This window comes from Rissa tridactyla, chromosome 9 (genome assembly GCF_028500815.1).
Source record: "Rissa tridactyla isolate bRisTri1 chromosome 9, bRisTri1.patW.cur.20221130, whole genome shotgun sequence".
NCBI lineage: Eukaryota > Metazoa > Chordata > Aves > Charadriiformes > Laridae > Rissa > Rissa tridactyla.
The window spans coordinates 4,015,594-4,027,275 of record NC_071474.1 but is presented as its reverse complement, the minus strand read 5'-3'; the positions used below and the strand labels follow the sequence as shown (position 1 = coordinate 4,027,275).

The window sequence follows — 11,682 nt, the reverse complement described above, 5'->3', positions numbered from 1 at the left end:
TGGTTTGGCCCGAGACCGAAAGGGGAATCCTGGAGCAACAGAAGGAATCACGGTTTGTGATAAATCATCTGATTAATTCACATTTATCATCTGATGAAAGCGAAGACCTGTAAGACCCACGAGCCCACAGCAGCTCTGAGAAAGGACCTTCCCCAGTGGGAGGACTCCATTCTTTTCTTTTTTTCACACTTAAAAAGCTCAGCTCCAGCTATCCAGGCCCTACCCTGGGCACCTGGCCCATGGTTAAACATTGCAAAACCACCGCGACAAACAAACGGCTGCACAGCTCCCTCCGCTCCCCGACACGCCAGCGGCTCCTCTCCTTCCCCGCCAGCCCAAACGGGAAGGTGGCCCTGTGGATCCCCGCGACTGCCAGCTGCGGTGGGGCACCGGGGGCTGCAGGACGCTCCGGGTACGGGCGGGAAATGGGCACGAACCCCCCCCGCCAGCTCCTCCATCTGCAGACGCATCGCCGCACGCTGCGCTCTCCCCACAACCGAATATGCCCAGCCGTGTCCGAGCGCGGCCCCAAAACCCAGCCAGAGCTGCCAGGCACAGGGCATGTATTTGGGATACGAGTTTCCTCTGAAGGCAAAAGACCTTTCTGAGAACAAATCTGAGGGTTTTGTTCCTGAACTGTTTCTCCCGCAGGGGCTCTGGGCTGATCAGGAGCTCCAGCCCTAACAGCTGCTTTATTTCAAAATAAAGACGCATGGCGCATCCTCACCTTGCCCTGCCTCTGGCTGGGATGGCGGCTGCACGAATTTGGAAAAAGCACAGATTCGTTTCTCAGGGGAGATCAACAGTTTATTAACTTAAAAGGTCAGTTCGCCAAAGCTCCGTCTTTCTTTGGGCTCGGTCCAGGCAGGTGAGGACCGGTGACGCTGCGGCTCTCCCCTCGTCACCCGGCTGAGGTGAGCTCTAAGTGGGCAAGCCCAGGCAACGGCGCGTGTCGTGGCAACCGAAACCAAGCCGGGATTATCCCAGGCCCATGAGGAACCGGTGACAATTCGTACTGTGAATTTCGTTGGCAAAAGGTTTAACTCGTTAAAAACTATCAACAATGAAAATTGGAACATGCAGCGTAGGAAAGAGCGTTTACATACGCCTGGTGCAAAGAGCGGCTCTGCAAGGTCAGAGAGGAGACAAGGAGAAGGATGTAAGAGAAAAAAAGATTCCCCACTCCCATATAAAAAAATAGTCCACAGAGAAAAAACAAGGATTGTATAAGTTATTTTAAAAAAAAAAAATCCGTAAAACAACATAGCCAAGGATATTTTAAACACAATTATATAAACACCACATGACTTACTATGAAGAGAGAGCATGAAAAGGTTTGTTTCGGGGAAGGGTTTTGTAGAATTAAGTTTCCTGGCTGGATCCCTGGAATGTCTCTTTTGGAAACAGATGCCCAAGAAAAATCACTGCCGTGAACCGGAGGATTTTGTGAGAGAAGGGTATACCCAGCGAGACGGGGGGAGGATCGTAACACAAAATGCCAGAAGAGATTAATTGGGACACCATCTCCTTTAGAGGAAGGATCTAGCTCGTTCCAGAACTGAATTAATCAGCGACTTCCCAGCAGTTCCGGGAGGGAAATACATTTCACGGTAAGGCTGTGACCCCCCGGGCTGGTCGGTGCGGACGAACCCCCCGAGTCCGCCAGATTCCCCGCGGGCAGACGGGATTTCCCTGCCTGCACTCACTGCGGGGCAAAGCCCTGCCGGACTCGCCGGGCTGACACGCCGGCAGAGCCACCGGGATCAGCTCTCGCTTTGGTCCTCAAACCTCCAGTTATTGCCACGGCCAGAGAAAAACAGCTACTGACCGAATCCGAACAGGAGTGCCAGAGCGGGCTTGAGGGCACCGCTCCGGGAACCACCTAATTCATCGTTTTACCTATGTACAGAGCACGGCGCCGGCCGTTTGCAATGTGGCTTTATACCAGCTGTCACCTAGCAGAAAAGAGTACCAAAAACTGGGCCAGAAACGGCTCTTTCTTCACAGAAGTGTGAAGTCCTGCGTCCTTCGCGGCGAGGGCTCCTGCCAGCCGCTCGGAGCGGGCAGATCAGTAGGATTTCTGCGAAGAACCAAGCGTGTGTACATGGATCATGCATCGGTCCCTGCTCACGAGGAGTGTTTGAGAGTATTAATATCACCGCTTGTCTGCTGCCTTTCAGGACTTGATCATTCAGGGTACGATCCGATCTCTGCCTAACATATTGCTATAGAAACGCGCTGACAGTGATATTAAAGCTATCAAACTTACGAGCGAATGCTTGACAGCACCATGTAAACTCTCCCAAAAGCTGAAAAAATAAACTTTTGTCCTAAACATTTGGCAAAAACTGGGCTGGCAGTTGGTGGAAGTCCTGGATGGATGCAGCCGCTGAACTTTACCCGGCCATAAGACACGTCTGACAGCAGAACTGCACAAACAGCTTCTTTTCACAGAGCTTGTTTGATTTCACCATCTCACAGAAAGTCTTGTCAGCTGGGAGGCCGAGGCGAGGAACAAGAGAAAATGAGAGCAGATTAACATTTTAAATAAACAAACATTGCACGTAACAGGCGGTGCAATTCGTTCCAGTGTTGGAGGAGAGCAGATTGAAAAGGAGTCGCTTTTTAAGGGCATCTTTCACATGGTTTTGATGAAGGAATAAAGCGGCTTTGCAGCGAGTGGGAGAATTAGCCCCAAGACTAAACTCTAACGAAATAAAAAGGCTTGGATGCGTTGGAGCAACAGGCAGATATCCAGCGGCTCTGCCAGGTAAACCGCCCGCCCACCGCAGCCGGAGCCCGGCTCGCTGCCGCCGTGCCCCAGCAAGCCCAGGAGCTCCAGCGCTTTCGGCTTCCTGCTCTGAAGGGAATCCCCCCCCGAACCCTCATTTTTTGCTACCGGCGAAGCACTACGGTGCCAGTGGTTCTGCCACAACTACTTACCGTTGGTGCAGGTTTCATTTGTCACGCAGGAGCCGCCCAGGAGGCTGAAACCTTCTTTACACTTGAGGCAGTTTCCACCGGAGCCCTCGCAGGCTGAGCAGTGGTCATCGCACCTGGGGACAGACACCCTGCAGTGGCCTGAACTGGCACCGACACCCCGACCCCGGCCACCCAAAACGGGCCATCGGCCAGAAAATATGTCTGTGACCACTGCGACATCCACACCGAACCGGAGGATGCGGAAAACGGCGAATCTAAAGCTTAAAAAGTTACTGAAGCCCTGGGAAAAAATGGGCTCGGCGGTGCCAGGTCGCTGCTCGGTGCCGGCCAGTGACATCCCAAAAGCAGTCGCCTGTTGGGAAAGCTCAGCGGGGCGTGCACCTCTCTTCCCAGCGATCCCAGCTAGAAAAAGGGCTGCGAGAGGAATCTGCGCTTCTCGCAGCTGTTTGCTCAGGCAAGAGAGCCCATCAGCTGAGCCTCCTGCCTGGGGATGGCGGCTCGCACAGACCGTACCCGAAATCCCTGGGAAGGGATGCTGGACCCCCGTTCCTCCCCACCGGATAGCCAGCGTGGGCGAGCGAAACCCCGGGCGGGCAGGCGCTGCGCTGCGTGTTCCCAAGTCACCTTTAATCCTTGCCTTTCATGTTCACCTTAAGGAGGCTGAATCCACTCCCACTCCCCACTTGAAGCGCAGAGTGGGAGCAAATTGCTGCCTCCTGGCATCTCCCGGTCCCCCCCGCGCAGCCCCCACGCTGGGCCAAGGAGCGGGCCAGCGCTCCTCCAACACGGCCGCCGGGCGAACGCAGCAGGTTTGATTGAAAGCTGGAATATTTGCCTAAACATCCCCGTTCCTCATTCCTCCCACACCTCCTCCAAAGAGCCCGGGGCTGGGGCTGAGCCCCTTCCACCGTAGCCCTAAGACATCTTGGCCGGCTCCGGCGGGGGGAGCGTGCTCTTAAATCCATAGGGCAGGGGCGTGGGGGGTCCAGCCCCACGGCTGCCCTGGCTCCCTCATCCCTGTTTTAATTTCCCTAGTAAACAGTTCCAGCTGTGAGCTGTTTGCAGCATTATTATTTTATTATTTTTTGTTTTATCATCGCTGCCAGCGCTCCCCCCCCGTCGGTGCCGGCTTTGCTGCGGCCGCCGTCGGGGCGGTAACGTACCTCTTGCAGACTTTGTTGGGCAGCCCGTGGCTGTCGGCGGGGTAGAAGCCCTCGCGGCAAGCGGGAACGCAGCGCCAGTGGGGTGCAGGGGCCTCGGGGCCACAGGGAGCGCAGTCCTCCTCGCCCGGCCCTGCGGGGGACAGGGAGAGATGACGCGGGCATTTTTGGGAGACAGGAGCCACGTCGCGCCAGCAGCCCCGTGCGAGATAGGATTGAACAAGCTGCTGGTTGTGCCACCAGGGTCCTGCGCGGCTGCTTGGCTCCCACACCCCCCAAAAAAACCCAGCTTCCGTCTCAAAAAACTTCAGCTCCCATCCCAAAAAACCCAGCCAGGACCCGGTGTCCTGCCCCTCTGCAGACCACCACATCAAAATCCCCTCCGGAGCATCAGGCACTGCTCCAAAGCACGCACCGGTTTAGCTTTCCCACCCTACGGAGTGTCAAATGCAGAAAAAGAGATGCTAGAGTGGGCTGCGGAGGAGCCGGAGGAGGGAAGGGCTCGGGAGAGGAGCTGGGAAAGCAGAGAGCCCCGCTCTGACGCCGGAGCCTTGTGGCTGGACGGCAAACCGTGGTGATGGAGGTGGTGTTATTAGAGGCCTTCCACACAGCAGGCTTGAGAAATGGTTATGCAGGAAAAGGAGACGAAAAAAGGCTTGAAAAATAATTGTGGTGAAGTACATTTACACTGACTGGAATGAGAATTAGAAGGGAAGTAATTTTCTTAAAGGATTAAGAGCCCGTTCCCTTCCACACTTGCCAACAAGATCAATAAATATTTTGGATTTAGTCTTAGGAAATTGCCCATGTATGATAGATGAGATTCACACCACTGAACACAAATTGTCTGGAGATCATATTATCATCAGATCTATGATGATTTTTGAGGGCAGACGCAAACATTAACAACGGAAAATAATTGGGACTTTCAAGCAGCAAAAAAGGCAGGATTTAAAGGGAACGCCGAGCGGCTTTGGGCGGCGGGAGGAAGCCGGCAGCTGCCAGTCCAGCCCCGTGGGGTGACCGGGATAACGCGCCTCGGCTGCCTGACATTTTTATACGCTGCAAAGCCATCTTCCATCACTCCGAGAGGGTTTTATGGCCTCCCCCGCAACCTTATTAAACTAAAGCACCTGGCGTCAAGAGGAACCGGGAAATAAAGAATGGCTCTAATAAAAATGTAAAAACTCCCTAAAAACCTTTCTAATATGAATATACTCCCAGCACCTCGCGGGATGTGCTGGAGAGCTGGGATTGCTTCCCCGCCGGCACGCTCTGCCTTGGCTGGGGGTGGGTACCGCCGGCATCGGATCGGCTCCTGATGGACAAGGGTCTGGGAGTTTCATAGAATCATAGAATGTGTTGGGTTGGAAGGGACCTTTAGATCATCTAGTCCAACCCCCCTGCAGTGAGCAGGGACATCTTCAACTAGACCAGGTTGCTCAGAGCCTCATCCAGCCTGGCCTTGAATGTCTCCAGGGATGGGGCCTCCACCGCCTCTCTGGGCAACCTGGGCCAGTGTCTCACCACCCTCAGTGTAAAGAACTTCATCCTAATGGCTAATCTGAACCTGCCCTGCTCTACTTTAAACCATTGCCCCTCGTCCTATCGCTACATGCCTTTGCAAACAGCCCCTCCCCACCTTTCCTGTAGGCCCCCTTCAGGGACTGGAAGGGGCTCTAAGGTCTCCCCGGAGCCTTCTCTTCTCCAGGCTGAACCCCCCCAACTCTCTCAGCCTGTCCCACAGTAGAAGTGCTCCAGCCCTCTGATCATCTTTGTGGCCCTCCTTTGGACCCGCTCCAACAGGTCCATGTCCTTCTTGTGCTGACAGCTCCAGAGCTGGACACGGTACTCCAGGTGGGGTCTCACCAGAGCAGAGCAGAGGGGCAGAACCACCTCTCTGGGTCTGCTGGCCACGCTTCTTCTGATGCAGCCCAGGATGCAACTGGCCTTCCGGGCTGCGAGCGCGCATTGTTGGCTCCTGTCCAGCTCTTCACCCACCAGCACCCCCGAGTCCTCTTCCGCAGGGCTGCTCTCTATCACCTCATCCCCCAGCCATGTTTCACATGGGGATGTGGCAGGGCGAAGGACGTACCTGTGCCAACGGGGCAGGTCTCGCACCGCCGGGGCTCCCGGCTGAGGTACATGGCGGGCTGGCACTCCGGCACGCAGCTCTCTCCTGCCAGGCTGCCGGGAAAGCGGAGAGGACGTTGGCACCTGAAGCTACAGGCTCTGGGGACCCGGCACAGCCTGTCCCCCTGTCCCCATCTCCGCATCCCCCAGGGCCCTATGGCAGCCTCAGCCCGTGGCGCAGGAGGCGTCGGAAAGCCAGCCAGCGCTCCAGGAGAAATTAAAGTCCTGCCTGGACCAAAGGGACGGCTGCAGGTTCCTTAATTAACTATCCGGGAGGAAATAAAATTATTCTTTTCCCATGGGCAGCCAGCCAGGCTCTGCCAAAGACCTTTTGCACTGTGAGGCTCCCTGGAATAAAAGGGAATTGGTTCCGTGCCACGGCTGGGCTGGTGCTGCTTCACCGTGGCAGGGATGATTTGGAGTCCCGGCTTAAAAGGATATTGGACAATAAAAAGCAAGCACCGTGCGGATTATGTCTGACAAGTGCCTCCAGTTTTGCTTTTCCGAGGGAGTAGATAATCTTTTGGCAGTGGCAATTTCCTCGTCTGAGAGCGCCCCGCTGCTACACCCTGTCCCTGGCTCGCTTACAGCCCCTGAGCAAAGCAAAGTGCGATGGGATCCTACTTCCATGTGAGCTCAGGGATGGAAAATAGCTTCTTCCCGGTGCCGACGCCGCTCGCCAGCATGGCTGGGCTCTGCGTCCCGCAGGAGCCGGGGGCCGGCAGCAAGGACACCCGCTGATCCTTGCGGGGCCGGGGCTGCCCCACTTCCACCCACTTGTCCATCCTACACGAGGCCCGCTCACCAGGTACATCGGATAAAATTTTCCAGCGTGGATGAAGCTGGAGGGAAGGGTTTGCGCGCTCGCAGGGAGCATTTTCAGCCTGCCTGAACAGCTCAGCCTGGTACCAGCTCTGCCCCGTGAGCAAAACTAAGCGCCCTGTTTGGTTGGGATGGCTCCCACGGAGCCGCCCGACACTCGGGAGGAAAGGTGCGTTTGGCAACGTGTGGTGTAAATGTTTTCATTGCTTTTTCCCCCCCCCCCATTTTAGATGCTGCAACGCCGGGAGCTGCTCTGGTCGCAGGTCACCGAGTTTGGACAAGCCCTTCTGAGCCTGGCACTTACCCACCACCCTCACCCTGGCAAGCGCTGGAGAAAAGGAAATTAAACTGAAATCATGCTTTTCAGCTAAGAAAGGGACACAAAGCACCACCTTTAAATTCCCAATGCTCTGTGCCACAGCTGTAGTACCACAGAAGCAGGATCTCAGGTCTTTAACTAATTCACTCTCTAATTTCCCATCGGTTTTCCCACATTTAAACCGCGCGTACAAATGCTGCAGGTATAAACTCCTCCCGTGCTGGTATTTTACCTGAATCCTTCTCTGCATGCAGTACATTTGTCTGCTTCGCCGACACATTTTTTACAGCTTTGATGACATTTCAGACAGCGTTTCTGACCTTTTAAAAAACAAAGCGAGGCAGGGGAGAATAAAATCCGGACAGTGATTTGCAAGCGGCAGCCGGAGCCGCAAAGCCCCACTGCGCCCCAGCAGCAGCTCCCCGGGGAGGAGAGGTATGTCCTCCCCCCCGACGGGTCCCTGCTACCGCAGATGACCTTATCTGTCACTGCTTGCTAAGAAGAAATACGCTTTGCAAGCAGCTAGGGCCATTAATTACAGTCTTCTAATTAAGAGCTAAGTTGAGTGCCTCTGCTTCGCACCACCCTCTTTGAACACCCAGAGGTTTCCCTCCTCCCTTCACTGCACAAAGTGGGTCGAGGGGGGAAATTTAAAGCCAATACTCAAAAAACAAGGTGTTTCCTCCACCCATAGCACTTAAAATAGAAGCAACCCTCATGCTACAGCTCGCAAGTGATAAACATCCTTACGTTCCTCGGCGTAGAAGCCGGGCAGACACAGCACCACGCAGGTGCTCATCTCCTGGTGGTGGTAGAGGCTCCGCTTGCACGCCGTGCACTGGTTCGGTCCCCTCCCGACGCAACGCTCGCAGCCCTTGTAGCACCGGCGGCACCTCCGGGCGCCTTTGTCACCAAAAAATCCCGCGGGGCACGAGCTCACGCACATCCTGGGGAAGGAAGCGAGCGCTCAGGCTTTGGTGCCAACACTCGGACGCTCCCGGCAGCCTGGCACCTGCCACCGTCCCCTCACCCACAGCATTCAGGGCATCCCCCAGCCTTGGCAGCAATTTGGGCTCCTTTACTTCTTATTCTTAAGATTTAGGGTGTCTTGAACGTCATGGCTCTTTAATAAAGAGCCTGGGCATCTCTTGGCCAGCAACCCCGTCTGCGGGTAAACTCTCCCTGTGCCAGCCCAGGAGACTGAGGGGTGGAAACCCCAATTCCAGAAGTGATTTGGCACCTCAGCTAGCTGTCACTTGGGCACGGGTGACCCCAGCCAGTGAAGCCAATGCTTCTTTCCCAGCATGATTACATGGCCAAGGTCCTCCGGGGCTCTCCAGCTCTGTGTCCCCCACCCCATCGTACCCTAATCCAGGGCAGGGATCCCCATACCTCCTCCTCCGTCCATTTTCTCGCCCATACTCTTCTTTCTCTGTGCAAACATCACCCACGCTGCGGTACGAGCCCTGGGGAAAGGCACCGCCACTGCCCGGGGAGACCCCGCGGAGACACCCCACCACCCCTCACCTGCCGGTTTTCACGCTGCCCAGGCTGTAGTGGATGCAGTTCAAGCACTGGTCGGCGTTGGGGCCGTCGCAGCCCTGGTCACCGCATTCGGGGTGGCACGGACCTGGGGAGGGAGAGATGGGCTCAGCCGGGGGAGAGGCTGAGCATCCCCAGACGCCATGGCCAGGATGCTCTCAGCACACCCTCCCTGGACAGACGGACATGGGGAAGGGGCTGGGGACCCTCCACCTATCTTATCCTATGTCTATTATCTTACAAATCTTATATATCTTATCCTATGGAGCTGCATGGCTCCGGGTGCTCGCCTCTCCTCCAGCTCATCCCCCCCGAGCACGAATCGCACCCGACCATCCTCCAGCTGAACACTCCCATGCAGGAGGAGCTTTGAAAGCGGAGCCAGACCCGCTCCTTGGGGACGGGCAGGGGAGGGAAGGTGGGCAGAGGAGCTTTTTTTACTCCTCAGACGGCCGCACCAGCAATTTGTGGCGGGAACGCTGTGACGGGGCGTTTCGCTACCTTCTAATTTCACCGTCCTGCTGCTCCGCGCTGGCCGCAGGCACCGCTCCTCCCAGCCCGCCCTGGCCCCGGGCAGGATCAGGCCTTGTGGCTCCCCTGGTTGGCATTTTCCCAGGTATTTTGGGGGGGGATGACATGGCAGCTCAGCCGGCGCTTACCCGCGTACTCTTCCTCCTCCTCCGCCACCTCCACCTGGCTCTGCAGGAAGGCGGCTCTCGACGGCTCCATCTCCGATGCCGGCACCTCCAGCGTCCTCCCACGGGACTGGGGGCCACCCAGCGCGGTGTAGGGGTGCTCAGCCGTCCCGTAGAAGAGGAGGCTCCACTCCTTCAGTTTCCCTGCAGGGGCGGGCACAACGTCACCCATCCCGCTGCCCATCCCGCTCCTTCCCTGGTGACCCTGCGGCGCAGCCCCGGCTTTGGGGGAAGCAAGAGGAGGGTGGACCGGACCATCAGGGCTTCTCCACTCGCATGGCAACGCGCAAGCAAACAACAAACACCCAGAAATCTTCACCAGCCCCCCGGAGCTCCCAGCCTGCACGAATGCAGCTGTTTAAGGCACCTACAAGGGATTTTTTATGCTATAACTCGTCTGCATCGCTGTACCCATCCCACCCAACGGGCGGAGAGAACCGCTAACTAAAAGCTCCGTAATGGAGGACTAATTCTCTCTGATAAAAGCCGCCCGGAACCCACCAGATTCTTTCTTGCTGCTATCTGACATGTCACAGGTCTGAGCTTGGTGTCCCCCAAAACACCCCGGGGGCCACCGGAGCCTGCGCAGCACCTGGGGGCTCCCCACGGCCTTACACCCACGCAGGGGTCTTCCGCGACCCACGCAGCTTTGGGGAGAGGGTCCAAAAATGCTGCCGCCTCTTTCCAAGACTTTTTTTCTTTCAGTTCCCCACCAACAGGAGTCACTTCACGCCTGCGGCACGCGCGGCTTTAACCACTAATCCCTGCGTTTCCAGGAAGGGCTTAAAATTTCCGACACCCAAATCCCTTGGCTCTCCCGAAGGGCTGCGAGGACCCACCTGCTGCGGGACGGAGCTCGGGCGGCACCAGCTGGGGCAGAGCTCAGCCGCGCGCCTCCACTGAATGAATGAAATTTCCTTTAAATCTAAAGCGTCCCGTGCGAGGAAAGCCCGGGCTGCACGGGGCTGATGCTGGGGACGCAGCAGTGCCAGCGACGCGACAGCTGTAGTACTTAATTGGTATTAAATTAACCGATTTAATAGGTTTAATTTAATGGTCTTAAATTAACATTTAATACCTGCTTCTGCCGCAGGCTGGGAGCATCGTCCCTCTTTTTCCTCCCGCTTTGCCCTCTCTGCTTCGAACCCGCTGCGGACCCTTTGAGGGGGGGGTGACTTAACGCACTCATTTTCATTTCGTTTTGCAAAGCCGGGTGAAGCCAAGCCCTGACGCCCGTGGGGGGCTCAGAAGCACCCACCGCAGACCGTAAATACGGAGGGGGGGGAAAGCGGCTCCGTGGGTGCTTTGCTGCTGCTCCTCCGAGTTCAAACGATACCGGGTGAAGGCAGCAAACACAAACACTCTCTGCACAATGAGCCCCCACGTGCGCCTCCCGCCAGAAAGTCGCGTGGGAGAGATTTTTAATATACTCCTGGCTCCTTATCAACGAGCGTGTGGATTTTAACACCCCCGCGACGCACGCCAGCCCCAGGCAGGATGCTTCATGCCCCGCTGCCACCAGCCGGCGAGGCGGCTTGTCCCTTCCCGGCGGGGACGGATCCCGCCAGCCCGGCTCCTTTGCCGGGAAGGGGTCAGGGAGCAGGCGGCCAAGCCGGTGGGGGGGACACAGCAGGGTTGGGGACACGCAGTGGGGCCAAGGCTGAGCCTGGCCACCCCCTGCCAGCGCGGTGGCAACCCGGAGAGGATGTCCGTCCGTCTGCAGCCCGAGGGGCATCGTCCCCTTGCGCCCGTTGCACAACCAGCCCACGCGCCAGATGTCCCAGCAGCGAAGCAAAACAAACAAACAACAATTACAGCTCTCGGGTTTCCTCGTTTTGACTCATTACGGTTTAATTTTGGAAACCCGGCTCTCGGTTGCAGCCAGTTTGCTGCTGGGAGAAAACCCGCTCCCGGCTCAGCCAGACCGGCAGCCTCTTGCGCGGAAGTTTTATTCCCATTTTTGAGAAATTTGGGCAATGCAGTTTTGCTGAAGACAATAAAACTCGCAGCAAAAATTTACGGCCAAGCTAAGCAGCCTGCAAAGAGCTCTGGGGGCGAGGGGGACCGG

General features: G+C 56.6%; 1 protein-coding gene across 1 annotated transcript in view; it reads right to left on the bottom strand.

Moving 5' to 3' along the window:
* Positions 1 to 1,217: 1,217 nt before the first annotated feature.
* PCSK6 (proprotein convertase subtilisin/kexin type 6) overlaps positions 1,218 to 11,682 on the bottom strand; it is a 37,952-nt gene continuing 27,487 nt past the window's right edge. The window contains exons 14-21 of the mRNA XM_054215270.1: positions 9,579 to 9,758; positions 8,905 to 9,007; positions 8,128 to 8,324; positions 7,610 to 7,697; positions 6,199 to 6,290; positions 4,107 to 4,236; positions 2,944 to 3,056; positions 1,218 to 2,494 (exon numbers count right to left, since the gene is read on the bottom strand). Coding sequence (XP_054071245.1) covers positions 2,397 to 2,494; positions 2,944 to 3,056; positions 4,107 to 4,236; positions 6,199 to 6,290; positions 7,610 to 7,697; positions 8,128 to 8,324; positions 8,905 to 9,007; positions 9,579 to 9,758 — 1,001 coding nt within the window. The 3' untranslated portion in view covers positions 1,218 to 2,396. The remainder of the gene's footprint in view (positions 2,495 to 2,943; positions 3,057 to 4,106; positions 4,237 to 6,198; positions 6,291 to 7,609; positions 7,698 to 8,127; positions 8,325 to 8,904; positions 9,008 to 9,578; positions 9,759 to 11,682) is intronic.